Source organism: Sceloporus undulatus, chromosome 1, assembly GCF_019175285.1.
Source record: "Sceloporus undulatus isolate JIND9_A2432 ecotype Alabama chromosome 1, SceUnd_v1.1, whole genome shotgun sequence".
Classification (NCBI taxonomy): domain Eukaryota; kingdom Metazoa; phylum Chordata; class Lepidosauria; order Squamata; family Phrynosomatidae; genus Sceloporus; species Sceloporus undulatus.
This window is the reverse complement of record NC_056522.1, coordinates 335,166,369-335,187,741: the sequence shown is the minus strand read 5'-3', so window position 1 is coordinate 335,187,741 and position 21,373 is coordinate 335,166,369. Positions and strand designations below refer to the sequence as shown.

The following is a 21,373-nucleotide window of genomic DNA, read 5'->3' as shown; positions in this document are numbered from 1 at the left end:
CACTTAAAGAAGGGGAAATCTCAATGTGCCCTCTACTGGCATACAGTACAATAACTACTGTACTAGGAAATACAATTTAGCTGTTGAACATTGCACTACATATGGTCTCATAGAAGAGTATGAAAAGTTTGTAAATTTGTGAAATTTGTGAAATTTTTTCACAAGCATTTGAATAATTGAAAGAAATCTTACAGATCTACAGTCAGTTTTTTCACTCTTTGGCTAAGTTGAAAACAACCCTTAGATGAGTAGGAGAAGTTTGCTGTTACTAGAAGGACACCTTTGAATGCAAGTCATACTTACAATCCTCACCAGTGAGCCTTCCCCAAAAGGTGCATCTCTGTACAAATAGAAACAGGAGATGCTATCAAAACACAGCTCTAGATATATTGTTGTTGCTGAGGATGATGATTTGTATCCCACTTATTTAAAATGTAATTAAACAATTTTCAAAGTTAAAACATTAAAACATTAAAATTCATTAAAAGTCTATACAAACACTATAACAGCATAACACATAATTAAAACCCCATCCCATTCACTTTCTAAAGGTCTGATGGCTCAAAAGATTTTCAATTGTCAACAGAAAGAGAACAAAGAGAGAGCCATGCTGGCCTTCCTAGGGAGGAAGTTCCAAAGACTGGAAGCAGCCACCAAGAAGGCCTCAGTCTGTGACCAATACTCAAATATATGCAGAAATATCACTTATAAAATTCACGGCAAAGACTTGAATGAGAACAGAATGCTTCCCAGAAGGAGAAACATCAAGGCAATTAATGTAATGCAAATTATTATTATTATTAAATTAGTTACACTCTAGGGATTTTTTCCCTGCCCCTTCACTACTTGAGATAATTTTGGAGCTGTTTTTGGCTCACAATAAACAATAATTTAACATTATTATATTTCCTGAGTATTCTGTACCAACAAGACATTTAATTGCTCTTATGGTTTAAAAAAATCGAAGAAGAAAGAACAGCAAGTATATTATTTGCAGACCAAAATACTACAGGAAGTTTTTTTTTCTTTTAATAAATTAATTGTAGTAGACAGCTGAACCTCACAATGCTGCTGTAGAGAATTTGAGGTAAGGATCTAAAATCAGTTGTTTGTCCCAACAAGGGTAGATCTGTTGGAGCAATGGGATTTACCTAAGAGTTGACATATTCATCAGTTGATTCAACGGATCTACTTCTAATGTAGAAGAAGGTTGTTCTGCCCTTGTCTAACTGTAGTTCATCAGAGCAACTCTTGCCATATGTTTCTTTTTAATTACATACTTGTAGCTATGGTAACTATAAGTATCATCATTTTCTGTTCTTTAGCTTCACATTGTAATTTTCTTTCAGAAAAGAGAAGCAAAACTAATCCTTTTGTGGAACTCTGCATTTTTTCTCTCTCCTGAATATCCCTTAATTAGTATGCCGTAGGATTAAATCCAGTTATAAATTGTTTGCAACTACAAGAAGCCAACTAATATTCAGCAGATATGAGGGATGTGAGCATCCAACTCTGCTGTTCAGATATTCTGGCAGGAATCTGCTGCCATCTTCAGGCTTTCACTAGAATGCAACCATACTCTTGCATGTTAGTATTCTGGTGATCTTGTTTGAACATGACAAATAAATAAATAAATAAATAAATAATAATAATAATAATAATAATAATAATAATAATATATTTATACCCCGCTCTTCAGCCAAAAGAGCAGGGTTCTACCACACTCCAAAACATAACATAACATATGCCCAAAGAAAGCAAAACACAATCAAAATTGGCAATCGTGTACCTTGTTTTCCATACTTTAAAAGCAATGTGCACTTTCTGTATATCAAGCAAATTTAGGGCAAAATAAAGCTGCTTTGGGTCACTTTGGAAGTATGCTGTTTAAATCATGCAAGCATCCTAAGAGGCTAGAAGCTGCGCCAAAGCTGCAGTCCAGTCCTTAGGACTGATTTCAACTGTCAACATTAGAGTTCAGTAGAATTGGTTTCTGCTAAGGTGTATTTAAACCAAGGATGGGAAAAGTCAAACTCATGGCCTATGTTTCTGTGACTCTTGGTACCTCCAAGAGACCCCAGATGAATCCCAGACCTCTATATATATATTGTTTTATTTGGAGGGGGGATTTTTTTTTGTCCCAAAATTGTGAAAAGGGTCTCAAAACTTTGCTCTCCCCACATTTCTCGACCCCCAAGTGAACAGCCAAACAGAAAACAAGTCACATTACACCACCTACAGTTTTGGTGCTACACTACATCCTATCAGGAAGGTGAAAAATGACCCCAGGAGTTAAGACAACTGCTGCAGCTAAATCAAGTGAGAATGCAACTGCTGAGGGTTTGTGGGCCAGATTGCCCCACAATCCTTCCTTGCCCCACACCATTTAATTTTTTTTAACTTTTAAAATAAAACCCAAAATGCCACTCACTCCCTCTAGAGTGCATGGATGACAATTCTGCCATGTCCCTCTAGCTGTTTTAGAGGTGATTTTTTAAAAACAGAAAGTAAACCAGAAGTCAATGTACTGTTAAATTTCTTGTTTTAAATTTCTTGTCCGTTAAAGAGCCTGGGCTATAAGAAACATGGTGAAATTGCACCCTTCCAACCTAGAATGGGTGGGGACAATTAAAGTGTTAAAAATTCCAAAAACATTTTTTTTTTAAAAAAAAATGGAGCCCTGCTAGAGGCTTGGGCAATATCAGAAATGGTATTGGGGAGACCATAAAGCAATTCAGGCTGCACTTTGTCTTTCCCTATACAGTACTAGAAAAATATTTTATCTAATAGCAAGTACATTTCTATACCACTTATTAGTGCACTTAAGCACTCCTTAAGCGGTTTACAATGTGTAAGCTAATTGCCCCCAAGAAGCTGGGTACTCATTTTTGCGACCTCAGAAGGATGCCAGGCTGAGTTGACCCTGAGCCCCTGGCTGGGATTGAACCATGCAGTTTGTGAGTGAGTGGCTGTAGTACACGCATCAGCATCACTCACTTTTTTCTGCACTGCAAACAAGAGCATTAATCCTATTGGAAACTTTCTTATCTGGTGCAACATACAGCATAACAATCCTGTATAGGTAGCCAGATGTTAGCACTCCATAATGCATGTCTTGTAGTCTTCTTTCAGTTCTGAGAAATTTAGAATCTGAATCAGTGATCTTAGAATAAATTGGCACATTATCCTGTCCTTAGTCTACAGTTTCCAGATTCTGATTTTTATATACAGATGTTTGTACAAAATAGAGATGCACATATTTGAAGACTTCATCAGCTTTTCTGTTACAAACATAATACCTTGGCACACATCTGCTTCCTTAACTGAGATATACCTGTAAAATCAGTTTTGTTTTGTAAGAAACAAAAAGGTAACAGCCACATCCACTCATCCCTCCACATTTGTGGCTTTGACTTTTGTGGATTTGATCATTCACTGATTTTATTAATACGTTTTCTCTAGGAATATCTAGGTCCTCCAGAGCAACCTTTAGAGCAAATCAAGCCTGAATTCTCCCTAGAAACCAAGATGACTAAACTAAGACTGTCATAATTTGGACATATCACAAGACAAAACCACCTAAAAGAAACAACTCTCCTATACTCATCTATTTGTAATCTTTATGGTTGTAAATACATTGATTTACAATGTGGTTTCTTCTGTTAGATTCAAGGAAACCCACAGTGTATTAATATGGTATACTAAATTAGATTATGATCAGACATGAACAGATTTTCTCTTAATTTCATTTGCAAACTCCAAACAAAAATGCTAGAACTAAGCTTTTTGGACTATAGCATCTTCTACACAATGTTTTCTTCTGAAACCCTACACCAGTGGTGGCGAACCTATGGCACGCGTGCCAGAGGTGGCACTCAGAGCCCTCTCTGTGGGCACATGCACCATTGTCCCAACAGAATTCACTAGAGTTTGTCACTAGAATGCAAGAGGGACGTGGCACTTTGTGATAAATAAGTGGGTTTTGGATTATAGTTTGGGCACTCAGTCTCTAAAAGGTTCACAATCACTGCCCTATACAATTTACTTAGAAGTTAGTACTATAATTGGCAATAGAGTTTACTCTAAAGAAAGTCCACACAAGCTTGCAGCCTTGGGCTCATATGGCAAAACTGACTTGTTTCTCCATTAGCAGTCTATTATGGTGTGTGTGTGTGTATGTGTGTGTGTGTGTGTGTATATATATATATATATATATATATATATATTCCGTTACTCTTAAAACTTCTACAGTCTAAAAAGAGCTGCATAATGACATAAAAAGCCTTCACAATTATCAAATCAAAATGCATTCATCAGTTTATAGCACAAGACATGCCACTTGCACTCATTTAGAAAACTCAAGCCAAGTTTTCTATATGGGTCTGCCCTGGGAATCTATTCATAAACTCGTTAGTGCAAAATAGCACAATTTGCCTGTTGAGTCTGTTCAAATTAACCTTAGGGGATTGATTGCCACATTGTGCAACCACCAAAATGGCATACATAAACCCAGTTTATGGGCAGACAAATATAGCCTCTGTACTTGAGGATTATACTTTTGACCACTAAACAGTCCATGGAAGAGAACATAAGAAAAGCCTTGCTGGATCAGGTTAAAGGTCCACAGTAGTCAACTACACACTTCTGGAAAGTCCACAAGATTGTCTTGAGGACTATCAGATTCTACTGATGCTTTCCAGTACATTCTATTCAGAGCATTGTTGATATATCTGAAATTATTACTAGCCACTGAATCCGATGCTCCATGAATTTGCATAATACTGCTCTATTGCAATAGTAATAGCAGCTTCATTTATATACAGCATCATACTGCAGTAAGCAGTCTCTAAGTGGTTTACAACTGTAAGCTAATTGCCCCCAACAAGCTGGGTACTCATTTTAGTGATTTCAGAAGGATTCAAGCCTGAGTTGAGCCTGAGCCCTAGCTGATATTGAACTCGCAACCTTATTGGTTTGTGAGTGAGTTGCTGCAGTACAGACAGTTAACCACTATGGCACCAGGGCTCTATCACATCGTGTGGTAGTGAATTCCATCATTTAACTATGTACTGAACATAACTTTGCAAAGGCATTTTACCAATACCATGAACAATACTCTTGTCACTTTCCAATGATTTCCAACTGTTTTCCAGCAATGGCCAGATACCACAGTAGCAGGAACCTGAGGCAACCATTTAATGCACAGTTCCTTGTTAAATGTTGATACACTGCAAAAACTGAAACAATCATACCCTGCCCATCAACACCTCTTTGCCACTTTTAACATCAAAATACTAGATGCACCATATTTTGAGTCACAAGACATTTCTGATGCTGGAATTATGTGGAACCTAAAAGCTACTACCTACTTCAGACACTTAACAGCTTTATAAACTGTCAATTCTGACCTCATGGAATGTCAGAAGCACACATTGTTTTTTGGTAGCTAGATTTTAGAGCAATTATTCTCAAATTTAAGTGCTATCACAAGACAGCTGTAGGGATACCCAGAAGACTGTGACAAGCTAACATCTTGCCATCTTTCCCCTCTCCACTCAACACAATACAAAATTGCTAAAGACTCAATACCACCTAAACTGAGCCTTATGACTTTACAGAAGATGCTGTAGTGCACTAAAGATCCTCAAGCCAAGAAGCTGAATTATTTGTGTTTCAATGGTCCAGCCTGTAGAAATCCTGTTCTTATCTCGCAGGATTTGAACAAAAGATACTGAGCTTCAAGAGAGTTCTGCTCCCAAATTAATGCTGACATCCTTTTAGAACCATAACTGCTTGAAAAATGACAAAGGATAATATTCCTGTTTGTAGCTGTCTACATATGCCCATACATTATTCAACTTTTACTCAATTATTCAAAGGTGTGCTGTAAATCAAATTTCATTCTGTTTAGTTTTCAGACTTCAACATACTTCTGCAATTGGAGGTAAAACAAAACATTTGCTTCCCATCTAAACAGTTTAACGAGATGAGCTTCCATTATATAGTTTGGTTCACAGAATCTTGTGTAAACTTCAAGATCTTGTAGGAACAAACATTTTCTTGGTAAAAGCTCTAGTTGCTTACATACATTTGTTGTACTAGACAACACGATTGCAAGGCTATATTAGAAAAACACACAATATATACAACTGTTTGAAATCTCAAATTTTACAGGAAAGTTACATGACAGGTTCATTTATTTATACACTGGGTTAAAAAATACAAATATTTCATTACAAAAAAAGCTTTATCAAACTGTATACATACCATAGGTTTTGTCAAAACCAACCTGTCATATTTTTAACCTTTATATACATTTGGCTAACATACGTGACATGCAGAGTAACAAGAATACTGCTCCAGATTCATTTTAGAAGCCTAGCATTCTACAGGTTTTTGGCAAGTCAGTTTTTTCCATATCAGCACATACATTTTCACCTAAACATGTAAGCTGTTCATTTGAGCCCGAGGAATAAGAACCAATTAAATTGGCAAGCAAGAGGCACCAGTTCACTGACACACAGATATGTCAACAATCCCAGCCACAATGATGAGGGATAACATGAGTATAAAATACATAATTTCAGCAGCGAGGGGAACTCTACAATTCACCCTCAATGTGCACCCCAACTGGGATGTAATGCATATTAATATAACATGTGGTGGACAGCTACAGGACCACTGTGTTTCCAATCAATTGATCTATGTGGGGAAATACCCTGCTAATCCTTCATTTCCCGAGCAAAAGAAACATGCCATTACACATTAGGCCTTCTCTGCACAGCAACCTGTTCTCCTTTTCAAGGTAAGAATCTGAAGCAAGACCAAATTGTCAAAACCGAGGCCGCTGAACTTTCTTTTAGTACTCCTCCCATCCAAGATAAGGTGAGCTAAAATTGAAGGGATGAATCAGAAAAATATTTGCTTGCCATCTAAGCAGTTTAACAAGATGTGTTTCCACTATATTTGTTCAGGGCTTTTCCACAGGTTGCTCTTCAAGCAGAACCAGTCTCCAGTCTAAAAAGGCCATTTCTTAATAAAGTTGCCCATCAGTGCTCAACTGCAATTACACTGTTTGCTGGAAATGAGGTTGGGGTTACTGACAGTGGTTTGTTTTTACATATTGGGATTGCAATTAAGGATTTCAAAGCAGCGTATAGCTGCATAAAATTCCAGATTTAGCACCAACCTAACAAGCACATAAAACACTTTTGGCAGTCTTTTCCATGGATGCAGGCTTTCTTCAAAGGCCCATCCTAATGGATATTAAAGTGCACATAACCACCAAGTAATGTCTTCTGCCCTTTGCCTGACCCCAACCCCTTTATATGCTTTAGACATGAACAGTAAAACCTAAAGATTTTACACCTGATGCTACGCTTTCAGATGCAAACATTCTAAGGGTCTGAAGCAGCAAACATTATAATTCTGTATCCAATGTACAATTACACTTCATTTGACTATTGATCAATTTTGTTACCAATGGGTATGCAGTAATACTTTTGGTTACTGTTCCATGATTTACAGGACAGGTATTCTTACCAGGATTGGGATGGTGATTAATACTAAGAGAAACAGTGTCATCTTTTTTGCACCATTTTATTCCTAGCAATTTGATGCCCACTATTAACTGTGTTGTGTTATTAACATCTATGTTAATAACAAAACAGTTATTTTTTTTATTAACAGAAATTTTTAACAGTGCTAGCTAGAGCAGCTACTGGGGGGATCAACTTTTGTTGCTGTCCATTTAAGAATATCTCACAATTAGAATACATCAAAGGAACATTTGCACAAATAACCTGTTTCCAGGACAAAATGTAAGAGGAACTGTTAAACATAATGATGAACTTCACAATTACTACACAATCTTATTTTTTAAAAAAAGTAATACCACTTTGTTTCCATTTTACATTAATGGTTTTAGATTACATTCTTCGAAGCCTGTGTGCCCATATGATGGAGAACTAGACACACAGCCAGACAATGTTTTTGACAGCATCCTCACTGTGCTGTTCATGTATTACCAAGCAATTTTAAAACTGCTATGTCCATTTAGCTGTAAGAACAGCTGCAGAAGAAACTGACGATTCCTGCTGCTTTATGTACACTTCTCTCCCATGCATACAGTTTTTTTATGACTGCAGACTCTTAGTCAGATATTCCCAGACTCTCCAGTAGACTATTTTCTATCTTAGGCGGTGGATCCAAATTAGGGACAAGACGTCATGTTCAACCTGATTATGTGTCACTTATTCTATGACATCTGTATGAAAATTACTTACACTACTACAAATACACAGATACTGCCACAAAAATAGATGAGACCACAGAGTAAATACATCTTTCATCTCATGGCACTTCAAGCAGGATAACACTGTCTGGTTGGTTTAATGGTCAGTTGTGATTATGTTTGATTGAATATTTTCCTTTTTGTAGCTGAGAAATATACAGTTTGGATTTGCTTCCATCAGGCCTCTTAAACCACACTTCATCATGGTTAATTGTTGTAATTATGGCACTGAAAAGAAAGGAAGGGGGAAAGAAATCAGGAGCACATTAGTGTCCATATAAAACTACAGTATCACCCTAAACTGCATTGCCATTTATAAACATTACTGTAATTATTGGTAATAGAACACACAAGCATTACAACAAGTGCCTCATTAAATTAAGGACAGTTAATAGAATACTATAACACTGATACTAGAGGAACACTAAACATTACTGCATTTGTTTATAAAATAGTCACTTCCTTTAACCGCTCATTTTTGTTAAGAAAAAAAGAAGGGAAGGGAAAGAAAGAGAAGGGAAGACAAGACAAGCACATTTTGTCAGAAGAGTGAGTGTCTGGAAGTGATTTACCCACTGCGGGATTCTCAGAGGCAGCTTTGGTCTATTATATTGCATGTTAACAACAATCCGACCAAAAATGTGCAACTACAACGCGCCCGCACCATACGCGGGCGCGCCATACGCGGGCTTGAGCATACGCGCTCAAGCCACGGGGCGCACGCGGGGCAGAAGGGGCGGCGCGTCCCATTCAATTGAATGGGCGCACACGCCCGTTGCGCCCCGCGCCGCCGCGCACAAGCCCTATTGTTTCCAATGGGGCTCGAGCATAGGCAGAATTTGCCTTATGCGGCGGGATCCGGAGCGGATCCCCTGCGTAAGGCGAGGACGGACTGTATATTAATCAGACAGGCTTTACATACCCAGCATAATTGACTCTGTGTTTACCATAATTCTTGTAAAGTGGCACCTACGGGAAAACTTGAGATGTCTGGATAATTTCACCCATTTCAATCTTCCCCTTGGCCCCTCCCCAGTTCCATATATATGCCCATCACATTCCTGTAACTGACAACTGGAACCCAGTACATGGAAGCTAGAAATCACATACTCAAAGCCACTGCTGCTTCTTTTTACCTGGCTGTGCATTAATTATGGTCAGTTCAGCTGGCTCTGCTTCTGGTTCCATTACTGTATCAAAAAGAAGAGCTACAGCTAGAAGCAGACCCTTCACTGCAGTTTCCCTACATGCCACTCTACCTCTTAATGTCAAGGTTGCTTCTGCACCAGCTGTTCAGCAGGCCATGGGAAAAGGCAGTTTACACAAGGACAACAGTGTTCAGAAAGGATAGTTACCATGCATCTTTTTTTCTATCTTATTCCACCCACAGAGCACAACTGTGCAGTGGGATTGCAGATGAAACTTGGGCAATGGCAGCAGTGTCTTGGACATACCTACATTCGCCCTATGACAAAATATGCTGCCTTGCAGTTGCAAGGACATACTTGGCCCTGGTGAGGTTCTGCAAGGAGTGTAGTATTTGTTTTATTTAATTGGCTTTCAAGAGGATTTGTTAACATTAGCTCTGAGAGTATTTCTTTTAACTGTATGTGATCTGTCAAGATGCTGAGGTCTCTGGAGAAAGTGGTCTTTAAATAGTTTTAAATAAATGAGGTACCACTTCAAGCAAATTATCTTCCTTGTGTGAAGCTAGGAAACAAAGTCAGGCAGGAGTTTATATTCTGGCAGAGCCATCCTTGTGAGAAAGTAGGAAAGCAGGAGTTTCAATTCTGGGAGAGGCTTCCATGTGAGGAAAATAGGAAAGCAGCTGGCAGAGGCTTTCTTGTGAGGAAGTAGGAAAACTGGAGTGTAAATTCTGAGAGAAGCTTCTTTGTGAGAAAGTAGGAAAGCAGGACTGTTCATTCTAACAGAGGCTTCTGTCTGAGAAATTAGGAAAACAGGAGTTGAAATTCTGGAAGAGGCTTCTATGTGAGAAAGTAGGAAAGAAGATGTTTAAATTCTGGCAGAGGCTTCCTAGTGAGAAAGCAGGAGTCTGAATTCTGGCAAAGGCTTCTTTGTGAGAAAGTGGGAAATGGAGTGAGGCAAGAGTTTAAATTCTGACAGGCTTCCTTGTGAGAAGGTGAGAAATTGAGTGAGGCAAGGGTTTAAATTTTAACAGTGGCTCTGTGATGTGAAGATGGGAAAGAGAATGAGGAAGAGGTTTAAATTCTGACTGTGGCTTTGTGGTGGGACTGAATCCATAGGGGAGGGAGGCTTGCCTAGGTCTTGCCTCAGACTGCTAGGGTACACTGCATTTAGCACTAACAGTTGACATCTTTGGGTTACATGTTCTCTTACATAGTACGACAGACAGATTTAATGGATTAGAACAGGGGTAGGCAACCTGCGGCCCGCGGGCCGGATGCGGTCCGGCGAGGCCTTGGGACCGGCCCCAGCCCGGTCCTGCCGCTGATTGCCGCCGGGGCCTTTGGGGGGCAATTGTCTATAGAAGCCTCAAAAACATGCATATATATTAACATTTTTTTAAAAATCAGCAAATTTTTTTGCGTGTCCTCCATTTTTTTTTTAAAAAGTGTCTTCCATTTGAAAATTTTGTCCTACATTTGTCCTGGTTTATTTATATATTTAATTTTTTAAAAAAATATTTAATTATTTATTTTTTGGCTTCAGCCCCCCAGTTGTCTGAGGGACAGCAACCCGGCCCCCGGCTCAAAAAGGCTGCCTATCCCTGGATTAGAAGATGGAGTGTAGTGAAGGTGTAGTGTATAAGTGTTGGACTACGACTCTAGAGATTGGGGTTTGAATTTCCACTTGGCCATGGAAAGCCTCTGGTTAACTTGGGCAAGTCACAGCCTCAGAGGAAGGCCTCAAAGAAGAAAATAGCTGATGAAATTACTCTTCTGAACAAATCTTGTCAAGAAAATCCCTTGGTTTGGTGACAATAAGGCAAACCTAAGTCAGAAATGATTTAAGGCACCCAACAGTGAAGACTTTGTTCACACTTTCAGAGGTGAAATGGCTGGATGCAGCCTTACTACACAACTTGAATGACAGAGCTGTAGCTTCAACCCACTATGTTACACTGCAACAGCACTTCTGACACTCTTGCTAAATATTCAATTATGAAGTCAATTACTAACTTACAAAAACTGCATCTACAGGAGTTAACGTTGACTAGGTGACTGGCAACAACAAACTAACTACCATTAGGTTTCCTTGAGACTTAGACTTTTAAGCGACTGAAAGTAGGAAACCCAAGAAGATGGTGTGTAGCAGCAAGAAAGAGAAGATTCCGCATAGATATAGCAATACATAACCCACCGCAACCACCCAAGCTATTTTCTTCTTTTAAGTACTGTTCTGATAACATGTTCCTGATCTCAGTCAAGACAGCAGCACGGGACTCTTATTTCTTCCCCAAGATGGGGGAGATAGCCTGGGAGATAGACACAGAAGATACAGAAAGAATTGGAAACTGCAGAACTTTGAACCCTTGCCCAAATAGACAGCCCTCGCAAACATGTTACATCAGTCTTCCCTAAACCGATGCCCTCCAGGTGAGTTGACATATAACTCCAATAAGTTTCACAACCAGCTATGTTACCCTATGGCATATAACACATCTGGAGGGTATTAGGTTGGGCAAGACTGAGTTAAATAATAGCTATGAGGATACCCCATCACTTAAATAAAACAAAATCGAGTTTGCATTTTTAAAATATTTATAAGAAAAGTTGTGTGCACTACCTTTACCTTGTAGGGCACTCATCTTTCCTGTCAATACATATTGTTTGTCCACGGCCATACCATTCCCCATTGTAGTAGAGCCGTCCTTCTTCTGATCTTGTATTATGTAGGTGCTTTTCCAACTTGACAGGGGCTAAAAAGAATCAGTGTAGACAATGTTGATGAACCACAATATTAAATTTAAGATCTACATTTCTATCTATCTCTTTTCTTGTTCGTTTAAAAAGCCAACATATAGGTAGATTTTTTTCTGGAAATATTAAATAAATACATTAATTCACACCAGATATGAGGTAGCTAGGTGGTGGTTTAAACAGCACTCATTAATGCTTGAACATCATTGTTATTTCACTGGTTTTGTTATACATCTTAAATAACTGTGTGTCATCACCAACATGTCTGTAAGTGTACACAACTTCCCTTTTCAGGCTCTCATAACTGACAAAAATTCTTTCTGAGACACACAGGGCAAAACCCAAGTGTCTACCCAACCATTGTAACATAAGTGATTAAGAACTTGTCATATTCATCTCTTAGCATCAGAGCATTAGAATAATTGGATTGTGATACATAATAGATCAAGATAAAGCAAGTATTAAGCACAATGTTCTTACGTTCTGTTTTCACTCTGTGTGGCCCCAATGTAGCCATTGCCTGAAATTAAAAAAAAAGTTTCAAGAAAAAAAACCTTTATCCTTTTAAGTAAGTCAACTTCTAAAGAAGCTTTGCTTTAAAGACCAAGTTCATGACACCTCTTACAAGAAGATAAATGGAAGTGCATACAACAGTCTCTTACAAAACCACTCCAAACCAAAGGTAAGTAGGTAAACAAATAGGGAACAATATCCATGTCTACAGTTTAAAAAGATACAAGTTTCTTTCTTTGTACGGAAGTAATTTTGTAACCAGTCATTAAGAACTCTTGCCTACTTTGAGACAACAAAATATAGCATTGTCAGGTATCTAAGAAGAAATACTGCATTATGTTTTCAGACTCCTCTATATGTCCCTCGATGAACTTGGCTTCCTCCATTGCTATGGGGCCTGGCAGCACGCAGCTACTTTCTGAACTACATGCTGAGTACCTTAACAAATGTGTCCTTTCTTCTTAATGCAGGGCCTGCTTATTTCATATTGTATATGGGCTGGCGAAGAGAACTCAATGTGCTCCTCAACTTTAGGATAGGCTAACCTTTATTATCAAGTAACCCATATAATGTTTCAAACAAAATCACCATTTCAGTCTTTCTGTCCTACTGCTTACTTTTTTAGGAAAATGGGCAAATTCCTACACTATTCTGCCAGCTGCACTTTTCTACAGCTTTCAAAGCTTCCCCAGTAAAAAGTTAGCAACAGCTAAGATGACCAAAAATCAAATCTCACACATGATGACATAAAGCATACAGTTTCAGAACTAGCCAGTAAAATGATTTGGTGACAGTGACCATTTTTGTGAACTACTCTTACTTACCAGCTAAACCATAAGGGTAAAGTCTGTACTAAACAAAGTTTGTGAATCTTATTAGAAATAATCGATCATATAAACATAATATAATCACACAAAAGCTACACCTTTCATCTTATTATTAGGTTTAGCCCCTTTACAAATTTCAGATCTTGGAAAAGTTTTGTTTTTTGGACTAGAGCTCCTGAAATCCTGCAAACTGGCTGGGAAATTCTGAAAGCCATAGTCTAAAAATGGAACTTTTCCAACTCTGTACTTTACACTCTACACAAAAGAAAGCCACATGGCCATTCTTTCTAGGGCTGTCCCAAGACATTTTGCACTTAAAATGAAATACAAAATAGTGCTTTCCCTCCCTTCTCCTTTCAGATCTCTGCTAAACACATGGACATCAACCCTTCCCTTTAAAAAACAAATACAGATAGAGACATTTAAGCATACCTTTCTTATTGTTGTCCAGTCTTCAAGTATATCAAGATCCTGTAGCATATACACTATATAGGGCCGTTAATATGTTAAGGGACTTGCACATCTTCAAATGAGATCAAAATATACATTCTAGCAGAACACTTAGGAGCATGCTTGGTTATAACACATACATAAAATTAAAACAGTGTTTAGGTCCCAATCACAAGTCACACACATCTGCAAGTATCAGCAATGCCACCAATTTATACCATTTATTATAGCACTTTATACATTTCACAGAAACTGTCAAATATTTCCATAAAATGAAAATACAAATATAGGTAAAACAAATCAGATCATAGCATGCATTTTGTAAGTAGTCTTTTATTTGCTGAACTTGCCCAAGTTTAAGGCAGCAATCTTCATGTTCTATTGGACAGACTATATATGCATAGCACAGATAGATATCTGGCACCTGCATGGATGGTGCAGTAGCGTGGTACACAGCACACTTTTCCCTGCTGTCTAGCTGTCCATCTTACCCACACAAATTGCATTCTCTGCAAATGTGTGCAAGTAGCTGTACCCAGCTACATTGCCCACCACCAGCTCTGCACACCTGCATAGCTTCTTGATGGATTCCACAACTACCAGAACAGTCTTTCACTCTGAAAAGACTGCCATCCCAATTCTCTCACAGGACTGAAATGTACAAGAAATCTATGTTTTCTTAACAAACCTAACTCAGGCTAAAGAGCAATACAAATAATTGAGATATACCAAATAAATAAATAAATAAATAAAAAATTAAAAAAAATTGAAGGTCAATTTCAGCATTTTTAAAGCAAGCAAGAATGCAGAATGAAACAGAACCTTAAAGGACATTTCACTATTCACTGCCATTGTTCTAATGTTCACTCTTCTTGTTTAGCTTATTCCCAAGTGTAATTGTTAGGTTATGACAAAAGACACACCCATGTGGCAAGTGTATACTCCTCATGATTTTTTGTCAGCCTCCAGACCATTGTTTTGTGTTGCTTAACTGAAGTTTTATGAACTGTCAATAATTAGTCATACTATAATTAAGTAAATTAACTATACCCATTCAGTAAACATAAAAGGATATCTGAAACAACAACAGGTTTCTTCTTATCTGGACTAAATGGATCTTTCCTTTTTTTCCTAGACTGAAGTTCATCATTCCATAACTCTAAGGAAACAAAAAAAAATGCTGCTGTTTAATTTTTTTTTTAATAGTACAAAGGTCTACAAGCTTAGCATCATCAGGAAAAAGAGATCTACACATTTAAAATATATTTTAGCACTGCTACCACATTGACCAGCTGGTGTTATTTAGATTTCAAATGGATGTCCATTAATAGCATCAATCAAAAGCAGGGTGGAGAAGAAATAACTGGTGAAGTTTTGCAGTTGAGTGTTTAAACAGTATCTCTGACTTGCTTCACTTTAACTCACCATCAGTCAAAGGCTATGACAAATATATTAAAAATATACAAAGTATGCAAATATACAAATCCAGCAAAATGGTATAACAAACAACAGTCTTTAAAGCCACTAACTGTCAGCTCCCCTCACTCATCACTCAGATATTTAATTATTTGTTCCCAATCTTGTATATATTTATTTGTACTTTCCCAATTTCAGCAGGCATATTATTTTATCCATTTTGGCCATATCTATCAATTTGATTAACCACTGAACTGTTGGAATTTCTCTATTTTACCATACGTGGGCACATAAGGTCCTAGTGGTGACATGTAAAATATTATTTTTCCATTTTGTTTTAAAATTTTCTGTTCTGTTATTCTTAAAAAGTGCAATTTGGGATTCATTTGAAACTTTATTTTAAAAATATTTTCTCTTATCATTTGATGATTTGAAGCCATTTTTTTGCTTTGAAGCGCATTCATCAAGTATGATAGAAAGTACTTGTTTCTATCTTACACTTCCAACATTTACCGTATAATTTCTTATACATTTTAGATTAATTTTTCTGGAGTGAGGTACCACTAATAGTGCATTCTGTATAAGTTTTCTTGAATACTTTAATTGAGGTATATTTTATTTTAATTTTTTTCCAAACTTTTCCCCATTTTTCCAGTTCAATTACATCTCCAATATTTTGGACCCACTTAGTAATCCTTTATTAATTCCTCCTCCATGTCCCATTGCAAAAGTATGACATATAGCGTTGAAAGTATCTTTTGATAAATCTTGAAGACAATTTATGGCAACTTTTATCTAACTCTTTCTAATATCTTTGCAGCCACAGCAAAAATTGTCACTTTGTCTCTTACACTGCTGTTGGTATTTTCTCAAAAGAAACTGAATCACTTCTAAAATAGAATTCCCACTTCGAAAGGTTTCAAAAATCACTTGTCTTGGGTTGCTATAAAAGTAGTAGACAATATAGCATCTAACACTGGCCATGGATACACAGGCTGATTTCAAATGGCACCTTACTGAAGTGTTTGTCTAGAACTACAGTTGGCAGAACTTGAAATCAGTTTAATTTAACTCAAATTTTGCTTTTATTATATGGTCTTATTTTCTATGTTGGCACAGCAAATTTCCCCAGAAACTGGCAAAAGGTTAATATCCATATTGTATTTCCTTTGCTCATCCTAATGTCAGAAGATTTAACCATTTTCCATCATTATCACTATCATCACCACCACCATGTTTCACAGCCCACCAGCTGTTTCTAACTGGAATTCTGGACTATCAATGATTCATATTCTATGCAAGAATGCAGGTTATCAGTGAGAGATCATCGAATAATGTGATATGTTCCAATCCATGCTAGTTGTTTTACCAGAGATAAATCTTAATTCAGTATTTCTCTCTGACTATCTAACAAAGCCATATGTGCTGCCAACTGTATATTGGGGGAGCCTTCCAAAGCTTTTGAAAAGTTTTAGAAGGATCTTTCCATCTCAAGGCTACTGCCTAATGCATTTGCTGTTCCCCTCTAAGAAATGCACCCTATGCTATAGGGACAAGTGTTGACTGCTGCTCCTAGGAAAAACTTTAGAAGTCTCCTCTAACGTGTAATGGGGACAGATTCTTGAACAGAAATCATTTTTATAAAATGAAATCATGAGAAATTGCCTTTGATATTTTTTAACCTAGCTTTGTGTGCATCTCTATTTTCTAGTTATTGAAACTACATACACCACCACTACCTTTTTTCTGTGAAAGTTGACTGCCATACTTGAGGCTCCACTTAAGACCTGAGGGGAGAAACTTGAGACTTGGAAGAGAAAAACTTGAATATATCACTGGCTATCTTAGAATATCAGGGAAGAAACTACTGGAATACACGAAAACCAGATTAGTTACGACTTCCCATAAAGCTCTCACAGCCGCAGCCCTGAACTATGGAACAACTGGCCGGAAGAGATCCACCTTATTACTATACTGGAAGCCTTTAAGAAGGCACTTAAGACAGATCTCTTCCGGCAGGCCTATCCATTTGATCTGCTATAATTGATCCTAAAGAACACCCCCACTTCCGACTCAATAGTATGGGAACAGACGACGATTAGATATTTTAATGATTGGTAGCAGTATTGCTGACCATTTTATTGTTTGTATTTTTAGATAACATTGTATTTGCATTTTGTATTGTTGAATTATTTGTTTTAATCCCACCTCGATCCAAAGGGAGGTGGGAAATATAAATAAAATTTATTATATTTATTATTATTATTTCTCAGGAATTATTCAAGTGTGAAATTCTCACATGAACAGGTTGGACTAAATGCCCTCCGGAGTCCCTTCCAATTCCATAGTTTTATGATTCCATGAACTAATGTAATTCATTCTTTGCTGCCTATAATTAGTTCAAGTTATTTATAGCATCAACCAATAGAAAACAGAGATGAGTTTAAATCTATTCTCATTATGACTCTTCAAAGTGGTGGTGGGTTTTAACAAACACACCTGGAAGGCGGCAGCTTTTTACTACTTTAAAAAAAAAAGGCCCTTCTAATGGTAGATGGAGAAGGGCTCTGGCTGTTACCAGCAGTGCTTAAGGAATGAACTGCTACCCTATTAAAAAAATAAGCAGCTCCTTCCCATAGTCATAAAACAAGGTGAACTGAGATTTGATTTTTTGCCTGCAAAGTTGGTACACCTGGGGCTTATGACAGTGTAAATAATTTTTCCAATGTTACATATCCAGTACCTGTGAAATATCTGCCAAATGGTGCAAGCCTCACCCCAGCACCTTCCACAGCTTCTAAGCTGTCCTCCTCTCAACACACTCTCTACGCCTTTGATCTCAGCATAAGCATGTTAGCAGAACTGTATGCTTTGCCAGTTTCAAATGAGATTTGTACATTTCAGTAGAGTTACTAAAAGATAGGAGTGACAAACCCAAGATCTAATTGTCAACAAAAATGAGACAGCTGACCATCTGCCTCAGGGAGATACAGTACTGTATTCCAAGGACAAAGCTGAAAGTGTGTGGGGAGGGGGATTGTTCTGCATCCTGAGATGACAGGGTTGCATCTGGCAATTTATTGATCTGGACATTCTTCTATGCATTCACCCTCCGCAAGCACTTAGTTACCTGAGGTAATGTCAATGCTATGTCGGTCTTCTTCAAGCCGTCTGATTTTCTCTTCCAGCTCACTCTGAACAGTGTCATACAACAAGAGCTTTTCACTCTGAAAGGCAAAGTTAACAATGTAGTCAAACATAAGCCAGCTGAAAGCATGCACTACATCTTCTTCTGGATTGGACACTCAAGATCTGTGCAAGCAGCTTCCTAAACAAAGGCCTTATGTACAAGATAGATTCTTTCATTATAGGTCAGAGCACAAGCAGCAATGTGGAAATGCTGGCATCTGATACTATGAAGAAAGGTCATCACTTCCGTTACATGAAGCAGATGCAAAATATACAAACAGGGGGCACATCTTTTTGCAGAAGATTCAAGTGGGTATGTAACACTGCAAGAGGGATGCGTTACAAGGCAAAGAGAGGAGTATTTCTACAAATTGTTTTGAATCTGCAAAGCACATGTTGTAGACTGATACATGAGAAAAAGAACCCTCATGGTGAGTAAATAAGAGACGTATACGAAATGAATGTAACCAAAATACCCAGCCCTCTCAAATTGTTTAAATTGATTTTAATGTATGATGCTCACAGATTTTTAGATAGGATAAGTATATTTAATGATGAAGATTTTACTCCCAGAATACCTGGTTTTACTTTCTGAATGACATACATCACACTCAGTCCTTGGGATTTTTAACTTGGGGGGGGGGGGGGAATTGTACCCTTGCAGTTTTCTGAGTTTTCCCAAGCATGCAAATAGGTTCCTTCTTGGCTTCTTTTCTCTTAATGCCTGGCAAGGAACAGTGCTATTTTATTAGGGTGAGCTACTATTGTGGGCTATTATTTATTAATTAAAATATTTACATCCCACCCTCTATCCTAAGATTTCTGGCTGGCTTATAATAAAGTCAGTTTTAACAATTTAAAATTCATAGCAATACAACTCACTTAAACATTATAAAAACATGTTAATGAATTGAATAATTGAACAGTTAAAACACACGTATTCAGTTAAAATGCATCTAAAAGCATGCACCACCACTGGGGGGAATGAGGTGGGGCCATCTACAGATGCTCCAATCTGCAGATGGCAAGCTTGGGGAAAAGGAGAGCTGACTGTATTACAATAACTATCAGTATGCACCATGGGAGTTGGGAATTATATAACTGTGTTAGAGACCAAGGTTCGGTTCCCAGGTCAGTCATGAAACCCACTGGGTGACATTGAGCAAGTCACATGGTCTCAGCCTCAGGAGAAGGTAATAGTAAACCTCCTCTGAACAAATCTTGCCAAGAAAATACCATGATAGGGTTGCCTTAATTCGGAAATGACTCGAAGGCACATAGCAACAAAACCTTGTTTTGAATCAATACTTTTTGATTTTCAGGGCTTTGTGAAACTTTTGTATTCAGTTCTTCCTGGCTCCTCCGAGTAGCTTAGTGTACACCTAGTAAGTCAAGTATTTCAAGATCAAAGAATTACATCTTGAAACTGAAAGTCTATACAAAGGATACAGCAAAAATATGATTCAGGAGGGATTACAGAACTGAAACACATCAGTCACCTGTCCTACCACCACTCTAAACGTAAAAAAGTTGTTTTGGCTTTTTGTGCCTTCATGTCATTTCTTACTTGCAGCAACCCTAAGGCTAACCTATGATAGTATTTTGGGGGCTGAGAGTGTGTGACTTGCCCAAAGTTACCCAATAGGTTTCAATAGCCAAGTGGGGAATCGAACCCTCATCTCCAGAGTTATAGTCCAACTCTCAAACCAATGTTGGCTCTCATACAAAAATTAGCTGGAGCTATTTAGTTCATCTGCCTTCCCAGTGTAAAACTCAGTACAAAAATACGATGCTTAGTTTTCAATTGTAAACAAAGATCCCATTAAGCTGATTAAACAGGTTTCCAGCATACCTTTCAAGGCACACCAATAGTGAAAGCACTGCTCTACAGTTTTTATGGATCATAACCACATCTATGTTCAAAAATATTTGTCAGCTCCCCAGTTTGATTTCATATATTTCCTCATACATTAGCCCCAACAATTACAGACAAATGAAACCAGATCAGGATAAAAACAGTACCTCACAGTGTTGGCGGGAGGCTTGAATTTCACATTCATATTTGTTTTTCACAGACTCTAAACAGAGCTCTCTGTAGATACCTACAAACAAATAATTTTTTGTTTAAATTTTTTAAGAGACAAAAATAGGACCACAGACCTCAGTGAACTTGGCATTGCATTTCTCATTCCATAAGCTACAGCATATTAAACTCTGAACAGATTCAAAAGGCAAACATCTGATGTAGAAAGAAGTCTCATTCCTATATTAATATGTCTAATGCCTGGACAAGTAAAATTCTAACCCTACAGAAAAATCTCCACAGGTTTTAAAGCATCCTGTATTTACTCAAGCAATGTGCAGAAATCTATAGAGCAAAGGTGGGAAATTGTGGTCCTCCAAATGCTCTAAACTGCAATTCCTATCAGCTCTAGGCCCAGCATAAGGATTATGGAAGTTGCAGCCCAACAATACCTAAAAGGCCACAGTTGCCCACCCCAGTTATACTCCTTAATGAATCTTACCCACAAAGAATGCTTGCAGTTATTACTGATGTGACAGCATTGTTGTTGCTGTGTTCCTTCAAGTCATTTCTGTATAAGGCAAACCTATAACAGGATCTTCTCGTGTGTGATTCACCCAAAAGCACCCAGTGGGTTTCAATGGCTGAGCAAGGAATTGAACCAGAATCATAGTCCAATGCTCAAATCACTACACCACACTTATTTAAATTAATATCAACACAGTTTTCAGTAGTGCTATAGCAAAACGGTATTTCACAG

The 21,373-nt window shown here is 37.8% G+C and overlaps 1 protein-coding gene across 3 annotated transcripts in view; it reads right to left on the bottom strand.

Moving 5' to 3' along the window:
- Positions 1–6,179: 6,179 nt before the first annotated feature.
- Positions 6,180–21,373, bottom strand: part of BRMS1L (BRMS1 like transcriptional repressor) — a 36,328-nt gene continuing 21,134 nt past the window's right edge. For 2 of the 3 annotated variants that reach the window (XM_042446318.1, XM_042446321.1), the window contains 7 exons: positions 20,613–20,692; positions 18,532–18,628; positions 15,061–15,144; positions 13,968–14,032; positions 12,676–12,715; positions 12,068–12,194; positions 6,180–8,521 (listed from right to left, as the gene is read on the bottom strand). In XM_042446318.1, coding sequence (XP_042302252.1) covers positions 8,398–8,521; positions 12,068–12,194; positions 12,676–12,715; positions 13,968–14,032; positions 15,061–15,144; positions 18,532–18,628; positions 20,613–20,692 — 617 coding nt within the window. In that variant the 3' untranslated portion in view covers positions 6,180–8,397. Of the gene's footprint in view, positions 8,522–12,061; positions 12,195–12,675; positions 12,716–13,967; positions 14,033–15,060; positions 15,145–18,531; positions 18,629–20,612; positions 20,693–21,373 lie in introns of all 3 variants that reach the window. The other variant, XM_042446320.1, reaches the window with a different exon arrangement.